This window comes from Callorhinus ursinus, unplaced genomic scaffold (genome assembly GCF_003265705.2).
Source record: "Callorhinus ursinus isolate GAN/ISIS: 27379988/994484 unplaced genomic scaffold, GSC_fseal_2.0 scaffold46, whole genome shotgun sequence".
In the NCBI taxonomy this organism is placed as follows: domain Eukaryota; kingdom Metazoa; phylum Chordata; class Mammalia; order Carnivora; family Otariidae; genus Callorhinus; species Callorhinus ursinus.
Window position 1 is genome coordinate 220,400 of NW_027397108.1, and position 12,830 is coordinate 233,229.

At 41.0% G+C, this 12,830-nt stretch overlaps 1 protein-coding gene across 2 annotated transcripts in view; it reads right to left on the reverse strand.

Moving 5' to 3' along the window:
- CFDP1 (craniofacial development protein 1) overlaps positions 1-12,830 on the reverse strand; it is a 126,680-nt gene that overhangs the window by 102,817 nt on the left and 11,033 nt on the right. The window contains exon 5 of one of the 2 annotated variants that reach the window (XM_025860525.2): positions 1,698-1,817. The exons of the other annotated variant lie outside the window; for it this stretch is intronic. Coding sequence (XP_025716310.1) covers positions 1,698-1,817 — 120 coding nt within the window. The remainder of the gene's footprint in view (positions 1-1,697; positions 1,818-12,830) is intronic. 2 annotated transcript variants of the gene reach the window in all.

Consider the following 12,830-nt stretch of genomic DNA (forward strand, 5'->3'; position numbering starts at 1 on the left):
AAAAAGAGAGAGAATAAGCGGTGGGGACGGGCAGAGGGAGAGAGAGAAGCAGACACCCCAATGAGCATGGAGCCTGATGCAGAGCTCGATCCCAGGACGTGGAGATCATGACCTGAGCCGAAGGCAGACACTTAACTGACTGAGCCACCCAGGCACCCCCCCATTTTATTTCTTTTAAATGATGATTGTAAACCACAGCTTGAAAACTACTGGCCTACAATATGAACAGGGCCAGTGTGGAGAGCCCTGTCCCATGGCTGCCCTCTTTGGTGTTTACATCGTTTCCACCATGGTGGCAAGCTCTCAAATCCTTTTCCTTCTTAGGTTTCTATGTAACTGTTACATGACTCTGCCACCTACTCACTCCACTGGGAGCGAAAGCCTTGGGGGAAGGAGAAATGAAGAGTACACGGCAGATGTGGACAGGGCCCAGCCACATCCTTGCACTCACCACCACAGCACCCGCCTTACTGCAAGCACCTGCTGCTCACAGCCTGAGGACTAAGGGCATGTGGAAGCAGTCCTGAGCCAGCGACAGATGGGAGCTGGAGGAGAACTAGTCCAGGGTCCTTGCCCTCGCTGTGTCCTTCACCACCTCTCTGAGATACCTAGCAGAACCGAGTGAGCACCAGCAGATACTGGCAGTAACCTGCAAGAATCCATGTCCTACCCGGGCTTACTTCCCAGCCTTTTCCACCTCCCTGCTGGGGCTTCCTGGAATCACCTCCCACACTAATGACTTGTACTCAAACCTCCGTCTCAGGGTCTGCTTCTGGGTAAACACAACCTGGATGAGCACACAAGTTTACACAGCATTGTTTGGAGCCAGGGCTACAAAGATGAGAAAGCCCTGTCCTAGAAAAGCTCATAATCTGAAAGGAAAACCAATGATTTATTTTATTTTTAATGTAAAAAACAAAACAAAATTGTACTGTTCATAGCAATGAGTTAAGTAGATAGATATGTTTAGGGAGGGAAGGAAGAAGTGACAAGCTGTGTGACTGAAGGGTCAGAGAAGCCCCGGGAGGTGACCTGTTCCACCCCAAACCCTCTAGGACACAGCCCTCCCTAGAGGAGTAAGCGGCTGATGGGTGCTGCCGATGGGCCACGGTCCATGTTCACATCCCGGCAGGCTAGCACCTTGGCTTCTCATATTTACTGTGATGCTTTACATCTTACATACAAGTTATAAAGAAGGGAATTTTTATTTTCCCCAAAGGAAAAAATTCTAGTCTTCAGCTAAAAATAACTCAGTAATATGGAAAATACAAAGAAAAAAAAAAAACTATTAAGTTCCCGACAGTGTGTTAATAGAATTACCTGTAAATCAGCTTGGACCTTCCAATGTTCCTTTGAGGTCCTTGGGATGGGCCTGAGGGCTCAACCCTAATCTCCACTAGAAGTTCTAACAAACTGCTGACATTTTCATTCAAAAATTATTTTTAAATGTAAAATCTCCTACGTTTGGCTCTGTGGTCAACACTGTAAATCAGCACTTTCTTGAGGCTGGAATCAAAGAAGAAACCTAAGGCTCATTTTTCTTTGCATCTTCCATTTTGGTGAATATTTTAGCAAAGGCAAAGCAGCAGCATAATTCCTGCTCTCAGAAAACAAGTCATACCAGCTACAGTTCGAGGGTGCTTGAACAGATCCTCTAATGTGCCAGGCAGACCTGAGCCTGACACCAGAACACTCACCCAGACCCAGCAGGGAGTGCCGGCAGAGATGCAGTGACAGGAGCCGGGGGCTTTTCTTTCTCATTCTGCTTGAAGAAAGATTTGGCTTCTTTAGAGGTAGCATCCACTTCCTTAGTCACCCTGTGCCAAGGAGGGAAATGTCAAGTTTATAAGAAGAATAAAGAAAGAAACAAAATCTAAGGAAAGGGAATAAGTGACAACAAGGAAAACACCCAATGGGCTTCCAATGAGCTCTGGCTGCTGAGGTTTCGGATTCAAGTCTACTACGACAATTCGAAATGAAGGCATCTTCCCTTACTAAAGGACCAACAACGTATGGACCTCATCGCCCTAAAATAGCCTCCGTTACTTCTGTCAGCTTGCCACACACTCCAGGGGTCACTGCTGAATCACACGGGCTGCTCACGGCAAGGCTGAGAAGGCTCTACCACTGCACCTCACACGTAGATTAGGACTCACAGTTAAGAGTCTGGGGAAAAATGGGGAGATAGAGTATTTGGGAGAAAAACACTAACATTATTTCGAGAAGAAGAGCAACAGTATAAACAACTGGGAATATTCTGCAGAATGCTCCTGTTTCACAGCTAAAATAACCCAAAGATGAAACAAAATGCCTTCAAACTGGCTAAACAACACTCATTTGGGGGTGGAAAAAAACTACAGGATGGAGAATCCTATCAAAGTTCAAATCTGGAAAAATGGTCCTCAATAAAACTGAGTCCTAAGGGATCAAATAAAGGTTACTTAGTGTCTGAGATTTTAGCTAAAGAGAGGACAAGTGTTTAACACCCGCTTACTCTTGCCAAGTCAACAAAAACATCTAAGGAATTTTCTTTAAATTCCAAACTATCTGTAAGAGGGTCCAAGATTAAGGTCATTGTACTGTGAGTGTTCAGCCAGGTCCTCCGGAAAAACTGGCCAAGAATAATGACAGGTGAATCGAATAAATTCCATCTTTGCAGGAATGTAAGTCTCTGTCTCTTCTCTCCTTCCAACTAGGCTTCTGGGGAGCAGAAGCAAGTTTTCTTATTGACAGCCAACTCACTCCTGCACTGTGTCACCTACTCAAGTGGCACAGAATAAGAGTTTGAGAGTTCTGTACTGAGAATCTTCACTAGGCAACACCGGCAAGTTAATCTTGAGGGGCGACTTAAAACACCACCACCTTCTGTTATTCCCCTATTCATGGTCTTGCAGTTGTCGGTATTACTCAGAGGATCAAATGGAAATTGCTGAACCTCTAAAATCTGGTCCTACTCTTTACCAGGCTTAATTTGTGTATCTCTCTACTCTCCCCAATGAACTTCTCAGTAATGAGAGCCAAGATTTAAAAAATAAGAGGGAGAATTTATACCAGAGATTAAACCATCACTCGGCAATTATACATTCCTTCCCTGTCGACCAAGAAGCAACTTGTGTAACCACTGATGTTGAGCTTGGGTGCATGCTTCAATGATCAATTAGATGTTGGCTGATCTGACAGGAAAAGCAACTTTAATGTTTGTATTGTTTCACTTGCCCCTTGAGTTCCTCCTCTTAGCCCCATAAGAAGAATACGCCTCAAGTACCAGCTAGTCCAAGATGGCTGAAGGACACACGCTGAAGATCTGAATCCAGCAAGCAGCTTGGAGCCAAACCCAGACTGGCTGAACCCCCGACACCCAGAAACACACGGGAACAAACAAATGCTTACTGTTGTATACCACTGAGGTTTGGAATGGCTTGTCACATAGCATTTCTGTAGCAACGGCTGATATATTTACGTTTCATGAACAAGAAATCAGAAATCTAAGGGGCTAGGTTACTTTTCCAAGACTATGCAGAGATTAAGTAGCAATGCTAGAGAGGACCCTGTAGTAGGGTCTTCCCAAAGATGGTTGCCACATCTTCCCAAAGATGGTTGCCACAACCCATTCTACATGCTCTTCCAAATTGGACATCATCCCAGTGAGAGGGGAGGTATATGTCACCCCCTGCTTAAAACTGGGTGGGCCTTTGTGGTTGCCAATTCACAGAGTTCAGTGGGACTTCTGAGGCCAGCCGATAAAAGGTGACAGAGCTCTCACCTGCCGCTCTCTCGAGAATACAACCTCAAAGCTTCAAGCTACCATACCCGAAGCCTGGCTACTCTGGATCCACCATGCTACACAGAACACCTGGGAGGATCACAGAGAAAGACGCCTGAGGAGGCTGTTCCAGTCCAGGCCCAAGACAATGGCCACAAGGAAGCCCTCGAGATGGCGCCACACCCAGCTACTAACTCCAACTGCGTAAGAGACCCTGAGCAAGAGCTGCTGGAGCCCGGTTACCCACCCACCCCCAACCAGGGGAAACGACAAGAATACAATTGTTTTAAGCCAACAAAACTGTGGAGTAATTCCTTACACGGCTATACAGATGACCAAAATAAAACCCCATCCAAACCTAAAGCTTAATGCAGAGTCCCAGTGTACTGAATTAGAACGAGGTGCTTTAAATCTCCTTGCTCTGGGTACAATCTGGGACAGATCTGAGACAGCTCACGAAAAACAAATGGACATCTGCATTTAGAAATGACAGTTTGAACACAGGCTTTATTCTCCACTCCCTACCAAAACCCTACTAAACAGTGGTAAATAAATTTACAAAGGCAAAACTACATAAGGATATGGAGAAGAGATATAACAGAGAAAAGATGCCAATCAAGTTTTCTGAAGGTAGAAAGCAAACAGACAAGTAGAAATTGGCTTTGGTTTTTGTTTTCTCTGATCTAAGCCTGTAGCCACATGGAATGGCCAATAACAAGCCAATCTATATTGTGGTAGTCTACAAAGGCTCAGTAAATTGAGTTACCAGGAACCTTTGAAGGGAGAGGAGAGGAACAGGGCTAAAATCAGTTGAAAGTTTGTCTCTGGAGCAACTAGGTCCAGATCCCCTTCTCCAACCTTGTACCATAGGCTACTGTCCCCCACCCAACCCAGCAAAACCCATTACTCCTTGGAGAAATAAAAACCACAGAAGTTCCAAACTTTGGGGCGCCTGGGTGGCTCAGATGGTTAAGCGTCTGCCTTTGGCTCAGGTCATGATTTCTAGGTCCTGGGGTCGAGCCCCACGTCGGGCTCCTAGCTCAGCAGGGAGTCTGCTTCTCCTCTCCCTCTGCTTGTGCTCTCTCTCTCAAAAATGAATAAATAAAATCTTAAAAAAAAAAAAAGAAGTTCCAAACTCACAGGGCAGGGCTGAAGTCTCATTCTGAAAACAGGGTATTAAATGAAAATCTATTTATTTGCTCTTCCTTTGCCACAACAACCTCAAAAGCTATGTGTTCCAGATGGCTGAGTTACAAGATGGAGCACTATCCAATCTGTGTAGGACTACTGCATCAGTAAGAAATAAATATGTAGAGTTGACCCTTGAACAATGTGGGGGTTAGGGGCACCAGCTCCCCACACAGTTGAAAATCTGCATATTAAGTTTTGACTTCCCAAAAACTTAACTACTAATAGCCTACTGTTGACAGAAAACCTTACAGATAACATAAACAAATGATATAATACATATTTTGCATACGTATTATACACTGTATGCTTACAATACAGGTAAAGAAAAAAAAATATCAAGGGGCGCCTGGGTGGCTCAGTCGTTAAGCGTCTGCCTTCGGCTCAGGTCATGATCCCAGGGTCCTGGGATCGAGCCCCACATCAGGCTCCCTGCTCGGCGGAGAGCCTGCTTCTCTCCTCTCCCACTCTGTCTACTTGTGTTCCCTTTGTCTCTGTCAAATAAATAAATAAAATCTTTTAAAAAAAGGAAAAAAAAAATATTGAGAAAATCATACAAGAGAAAATACATCTACAGTACTGCAAAAAAATCCACATATAAGTGGACCCATGTAGTTCAAACCCGTGTTGTTCAAGGGTCACCTGTACTGTGTTATGCTACGGAGGTTCTGGGTTTGTTACTATTATATCTATTTAACAGGAATTTCAGTAAAAGAGAAAATATGGAAGAAGTTGTCAACAAAAAAGAAAATTTCCTAGAAGGTTGACAAATTTCACGAAAAGAGCCACAGAATATCTGACGTGGCAAGTTTTAAGATCCACTGTAATATCACTGTAAAATGTTACAATGTTCGTGATAAAGAGAAGATGAAGATCAAGCCGTTCAAAGTATAAGGAAAGTAAAAGAAGCCTTTACGCAAAGCATGTTTTGTTTTGGTTACCTGTTTTACCATAGGACTGACAAAGCTCCTGCAGCAGTCACGTAAAGCAAGTTGGTAAATGTTTTCTGAAAAGCACCCTAGATCCAAGCATTGTGTTAGATGTGGAACTTATAAATAAAAATATATGCATGGTCTCTGCCCTTCAGGGGCTCACAGTCCCATCAGGACAGCTATCCATGAGATAAGTTATGACAGTACCACAAAGAAAGCATGAAACAAGTACAGCCTATGGGAGTATCTCTGCTAACTTTTTTTTTTTTTTTAAAGATTTTATTTATTTATTTGAGAGAGAGAGAGAGTGAGAAACAGAGAGAGAGCCCAAGATGGGGTAGGGTCAGAGGGAGAGGCATACTCCCTGCTCAGCAGGGAGCCCAATGTGGGACTCGATCCCGGGGACTCCGGGATCATGACCTGAGCCAAAGGCAGTCACTTAACCAACTGAGCCACCCAGGCACCCTCTGCTAACTTCTTAATGCCAAAGTCCTCTCCACAGTCAGAAAGAAATGACATCTATAAACTGTTGTTTCTCTCAGGGACTTTGGGAATCAATACAAAGTAACATAAGCAGATTTTTACTCTTCATTAATAGCATGTCCGGAAGAACTCCACTTTTAACAAGCAATAAGAAGAGATTCAGCTCTCAAAATATCTTCAAAGAGGAGAACAGTTCAATTATAGACAACTTCTAATATATAAGAGGGAACTTGATAAGAAAGGCCCACTATTAGCAATAGTTAACTCAAGTGTTATCAGCAGAAATGTCATTTTAACTTCATTTCACTTACTTAGAACTTCCTGAAAAGTCTTTATTTAGGCAGAAACTTTCCATGACTGGCCTTTTCCAAAAGGTGAATCACTCAGGAAAGTCTGAGCTAACTGGCTCAGCTGGTTATGTGATAGAGAAGGGTAAAACACACTATTTTTCCTCATTCCCAAAGGTTAACAAGCTACACAGTTTTCAAGGGGAAAGAAAACAAAAAGATAAAAATCCAAAGCTTAACAATTAAAATATAATTAGAAAAAACTAAAAGACTAACTTTGTGCTAACACTACCTTATGCTTATACTTACAAATTCTTCCCAGTCATCACTAGCTCTTTCTCACATTTCTTAAAGATGTAGTAATGCTCTGAACTTGATACAAGAAGAAAGAAAAAGCAGATAAGGACATCAATAGGTTAAAAGATACGCTCAAATCCATATATGAAGTTTGCATCTGGTTCTCAATTAAAACTCAGGCCTCCCAAGTTCCTACGTGAGGGTTCCTTATAACACCTAAATTTTAAGTATAAGCAATTTAAGTTAAAAAAAAAAAAATCCTGCCAACATGCCAATTAACAGGGTTTTATTTTCTTTAGGAGGAAGGAGTTATAGAGAACATTTGCTTATCATGTTATTTACCTCGGTAATATGTTATTTAAAGTAATAAGCTTGTGTTTCTTTTGAATATAAAACATATACGTGTGAGAATATGTGTATTTGTAGGGGGGGAAAAAGTGCTTCCCTGAGCATGTGTCTTTGGGTTGTTGTTGTTTTTAACAGACACGGTGCTGCCCCCTTCTGGCAAACGATGGAAATAGCAGGCTCCCAAATACCCATCCAGTACTTAAAATTACCATCCGTTTGCTTTATAAAATGAAATAGGAAATTTGTCTCATTAATATAAATATTAATACTTCCACAAAATTTATTTGATCAGGAAATTTAATGATTTCTCATAAGAGTTATTCACCAGCTTTTCTTACTCTCTATGTTGGACCGATGGTAAAATTATAATAAATCTTTCTTGGATATCCTATGACACATGGTAAGTCATACAAACCAAGAAAGATTTCTAAAAACTTTTAAATATATATTCCTAATGGCATATCACACACTTTCTGCATTATTTTGTAGGATCTCCAAACTATTAAAGGCTTCCTGTTGGTGTTCTGCTACCCTCTACTGGACAACTCAATAGTTCCAGTGTGATTTCTGGCAGCAAAGTAACATTACTAATTGACTAATGGATCCCCAAAACGATTGATTATCAAGGAAATGGGTGTCTTTACAATGGAGAATTCTGACAGATATTGCCTAAGTGGTCTACTTATCACCACCAATACTGTTATCGATGTGATGTACTGGGGAAGACAAAACATCACCAACAGCGTACTTGTCTAGGTGACTAATCTGAAGCAAAATTCCAAACTACAAAACAAATGGACTCTTAAAAACATACAGCTGACCCTTGAAAAAGCAGCAGTTAGGGGCACTGCCACCCACCCACCTCACCGTCAAAAATCCACGTGTAACTTTGACTCTCCCAAAACTTAACTACTGATAACATAGTCAATTAACAAATTTTGTATGTTTTATATACTACATGCTATATATATATTTTTTAAGATTTTATTTATTTGAGAGAGAGAGACACAGCGAGAGAAGGAACACAAGCAGGATGAGTGGGAGAGGGAGAAGCAGGCTCTCCGCTGAACAGGGAGCCTGATGCGAGGCTCCATCCCAGGACCCTGGGATCATGACCTGAGCCGAAGGCAGACGCTTAATGACTGAGCCACTCAGGTGCCCCTACATGCTATATTCTTATAATAAAGTAAGCTATATAAAAGAAATGTGATTAAGGAAGTTATAAGAGGGCACCTGGATGGCTCAGTTGGTTAAGTGAATGCCTTCGGCTCAGGTCATGATCCGGAGTCCCGGGATCAAGTCCCGCATCGGGCTCCCTGCTCAGCAAGGAGTCTGCTTCTCCCTCTGGCCCTCCCCCCTCTCATTCTCTCTCTCTCAAATAAATAAAATCTTTAAAAAAAAAGTTATAAGAAAAATACATTTATGGTACTGTACTGTATCGAAAAAAAATCTATGTATAAGTGGACCTGTGCAATTCAAACTGGTGTTGTTCAAGGGTTAACGGTATTTATGTCAGTGTCATGAAATACTTTAAATGAAAGGCTTTAAAAAAGGAACTTAACAAGAAAATACTAAAAAGACTAAATGCAGAGTGTAATCTTGCACTTGATGTTGGACTGAACAAGAAATATAGCTATATAAAGAATATTGCTGGAATAACTTAAAATATTTGAGTAGAATCGTATCTAGAGCTATTTAAAATACACGCTACAAGGGTGCCTGGGTGGCTCAGTTGGTTAAGCAACTGCCTTCGGCTCAGGTCATAATCCTGGAGTCCCGGGATCAAGTCCCACATCAGGCTCCCTGCTCAGCAGGGAGTCTGCTTCTCCCTCTGACCCTCTTCCCTCTCGTGCTCTCTGTCTCTCATTCTCTCTCTCTCAAATAAATAAATAAAATCTTTAAAAATAAATAAATAAATAAATAAATAAATAAATAAATAAATACATCCAAAACAAGATGGGTGGTACACAAAAGTTAAGTGAGTATTTAGAAATTTGTTTAGCCATTTGACAATGTCACGATAGTCAAGACACAATGGGTGGACTCACTGTATTAACCAGAACAGACCGATTTGGGTACTGTCACACTTGCAAGCTGGTCACATGTGACATTAGTGTATTAGTCATGCAAGGTGAGAGGTAATGCATATGATACTTTAGGGTTATTTTATCAAAACCCAAAAATGTGGGCGCCTGGGTGGCTCAGATGGTTAAGCATCCGCCTTCAGCTCAGGTCATGATCCCAGGGTCCTGGGATCGAGTCCCACATCGGGCTCCCTGCTCCTTGGGAGCCTGCTTCTCCCTCTGCCTCTCTCTCTGTCTCTCATGAATAAATAAATAAAATCTTAAAAAAAAAACCCAAAAATGTGATAAAATGTAAGCATTTATTTTTATAAATTATTTTTAACAATCATTTTAATTGTTAACCAAGTGTGACCTTTTAAATTCATATTGTTAACCAAGTGTGACTTTTTAAATTCATAGTTTAAAATTAAGAAAGTAAAATTGGTATTATTTCTTAATCCTAATTTACTGATGGCAAAACGAGCTCACTGGGGGAGCCTGGTTGGCTCAGTCATTAAGCATCTGCCTTCGGCTCGGGTCATGGTGCCAGGGTCCTGGGACTGAGCCCTGCATCAGTGGGGAGGGGCTCCCCGCTCAGTGGGGAGTCTGCTTTTCCCTCTCCCCCTGCCCCTCCCCCTGCCCCTACTCATGCTCCTCTCTCTAAAATAAATCTTTTTTTTTTAAAAAAAGAGCTCACTGTATATTTCTGTAAAGAAAACATCTTTTTCTGAATGCGGCAGTAGCAGCAAACCACATGATGATAATGGAAGTGATTCCAAAGAAACAAAGGCCAACTGAGGTCAAACTGCTTTTACTACATGAGCCCTCACACAGAGTTTGGTTGTTGATCATGCAGTGCTAAAACCATAGTGAGTTAAGTGAGTTCTTTGCAAATGTTTTGGCTAATGAAGCAACGAATTCATCAAAACTTCAATGGCATTTACATACAAAACATGAAGAAATTCAAAATCAAAAGAATTCTTTGAAGAAAAGAGTAGTGATCTAAAAAGCCAATAGAGGGGCACCGGGGTGGCTCAGTTGTTAAGCATCTGCCTTCGGCTCGCTCATGATCCCAGGGTCCTGGGATCGAGCCGTACATCGGGCTCCCTGCTCAGTGGGGAGTCTGCTTTTCCCTCTCCCTCTGCCCCTCCCCCTCTGCTGGTGCTTGGTATCTCTATCAAATAAAATAAAATCTTAAAAAAATAAAAAATAAATAAAAAGCCAAAAGAAAGAGACACAAAATTCCATACATTAACATTAGTATTCTGAGAAAGAAGCACTTTTGGTTGCTAACTAAAAAGAATAAACTACTGCCAAGATATTAGGAAAAGAGTGTATCAAAGATGTCTGCTGGGAAAGCTTGGTGTATCTGTGACAAAGAAGATGATTCAAGTGCAATGTTCCAGTGATTCCGCAGCTTGAAGTCCTCAGAATCTGGCTTATGAGAGTGAGAACGATAATCAAATTAGCAAAATGTTTTCTCGATGCAATTTGAAGAATGCCAGATTATTACTAACATAAAAATTATCATGATATATGTGTGATTTAAACATGACAGTTATATGAAGGATTCTTTTATCAGTTTCTGGCTGACAAACATAACTGACACTGATCTGTAAAAAAAAAACTAGAATTACATTGTCAACAAATGTGATTTGAAGCTTAAGCGTATGCAAGAGTATAGTCTAACAGCACAGGTGCAAGACAGGAAAACATTAGATTAAGGAGCTGGTGCTAGAACGTAAAATTAACACACTGCTTCCTTATCCAGAAAAATCTTGCTGCCAAGACAAACAACCCCACTGTTCTTAGTACAGTAGTAAAAACTGTAAATTATGTAAGACTAATGCATTACATTTTTCAATGACTTTCTATGTGATAAGCTGAAAGCTGACCATAAATGTGCACATGTTACATTGCACGCTGAGGTACCATGGTTATGCAAGGGAAAAATGCCGTTAAGAATGATGAGCTTTAGGGGCGCCTGGGTGGCTCAGTCGTTAAGCATCTACCTTCGGCTCAGGTCATGATCCCAGGTCCTGGGATCGAGCCCCGCATCGGGCTCCTTGCTCTGCGGGAAAGCCTGCTTCTCCCTCTCCCACTCCCCCTGCTTGCATTCCCTCTCTTGCTGTGTCTCTCTGTCAAATAAATAAATAAAATCTTAAAAAAAAAAAAAAAGAATGGTGAGCTTTGGAATAAACTCGGTGTCTTTAAAAGAAAAAAACCATGGGGTGCCTGGGTGGCTTAGTCGGTTAAGTGTCTGCCTTTGGCTCAGGTCATGATCCCAGGGTCCTGGGATTGAGCCCCGCATCGGGCTCCCTGCTTGGCAGGAAGCCTGCTTCTCCCTCTCCCACTCCCCCTGCTTGTGTTCCCTCTCTCGCTTTCTCTCTCTGTGTCAAATAAATAATAAAATCTTAAAAGAAAAAAGAACCAGTTGGGTTCCAATTTTAAAGGTCTTAATTAGTAAAACTTGGCTTATTTGTCTGATCTTTGGTATTTTTTGATTCAACGTGTTTTTCACTAGCAAATAAATTACCAGGGTAAAAATGAAAGCTAGAAGCCTGGAGGAATAGAGTCTCTACAGATTAACATGTTTCAGTGAATGTTTTGAACTCCATTTTATATCAAAAGAATATCCACACACAGGAAATTCATGCATGCAGAATTCCTTGTTTCCACTGAAATCTAACTTAATTACAACTTGACAGGATAAACTGTTGGAACTGGTTACTGATGAAGCACTGAAGAAGAACTTTGAAACTATGGTATCACTGGCTTCATTTTGCATAAAAGTAAAAGTAAAAATCTTGAACTTACTGAAACAGCTTTAAAATCTTTATTTCCATCCTCACGAAAATATCTCTGTGAGATGGGTTTATGATGAGTGTTATTTAAAAAAAAAAGTGTTACTAAAAAAAAAGAAAACCAACACAAATGTACATAAATAAATAAAATCTTTAAAAAAAATTATTGCCAAGGAAAATAAATGTGACTCCCTATAAAATTATTGATTGGCACCTTACCTGTTCCCAGTTAGCTCCAATTTATAGATCTGCTGTTTTCAAGTAATAAAATTTAAATAAATGGAGAAGAGGAAATTCTAGACACATGGCTCTTACCTAGAACAGCCGGGAGGTTATTAAGTGTTTACTGTTTTTTTAAAATGATAACAAACCTATGAATCAATTTTAAAAATAATACTAAGGTCAGGAAATAATACAGGAACCAAATTTCTCTCCTAGTACTTTCAATTTTTACCTGATTTCAGGGGCCTCCGTGGGGCTCAGACTTCACAGGTAAGAAAAGTAATAAAGGGAGAAATGACTCAGCCAAAGTCACAAAGCATGACAATAAGCGGAACCGGATACTTAACTCTTACATTTTCTTATTCTCTTGAAGTCTTCAGAATCTGGCTTATGAGAGTGAGAACTGAGCCAAACACTCATGATACCTACAACTACATCACCGT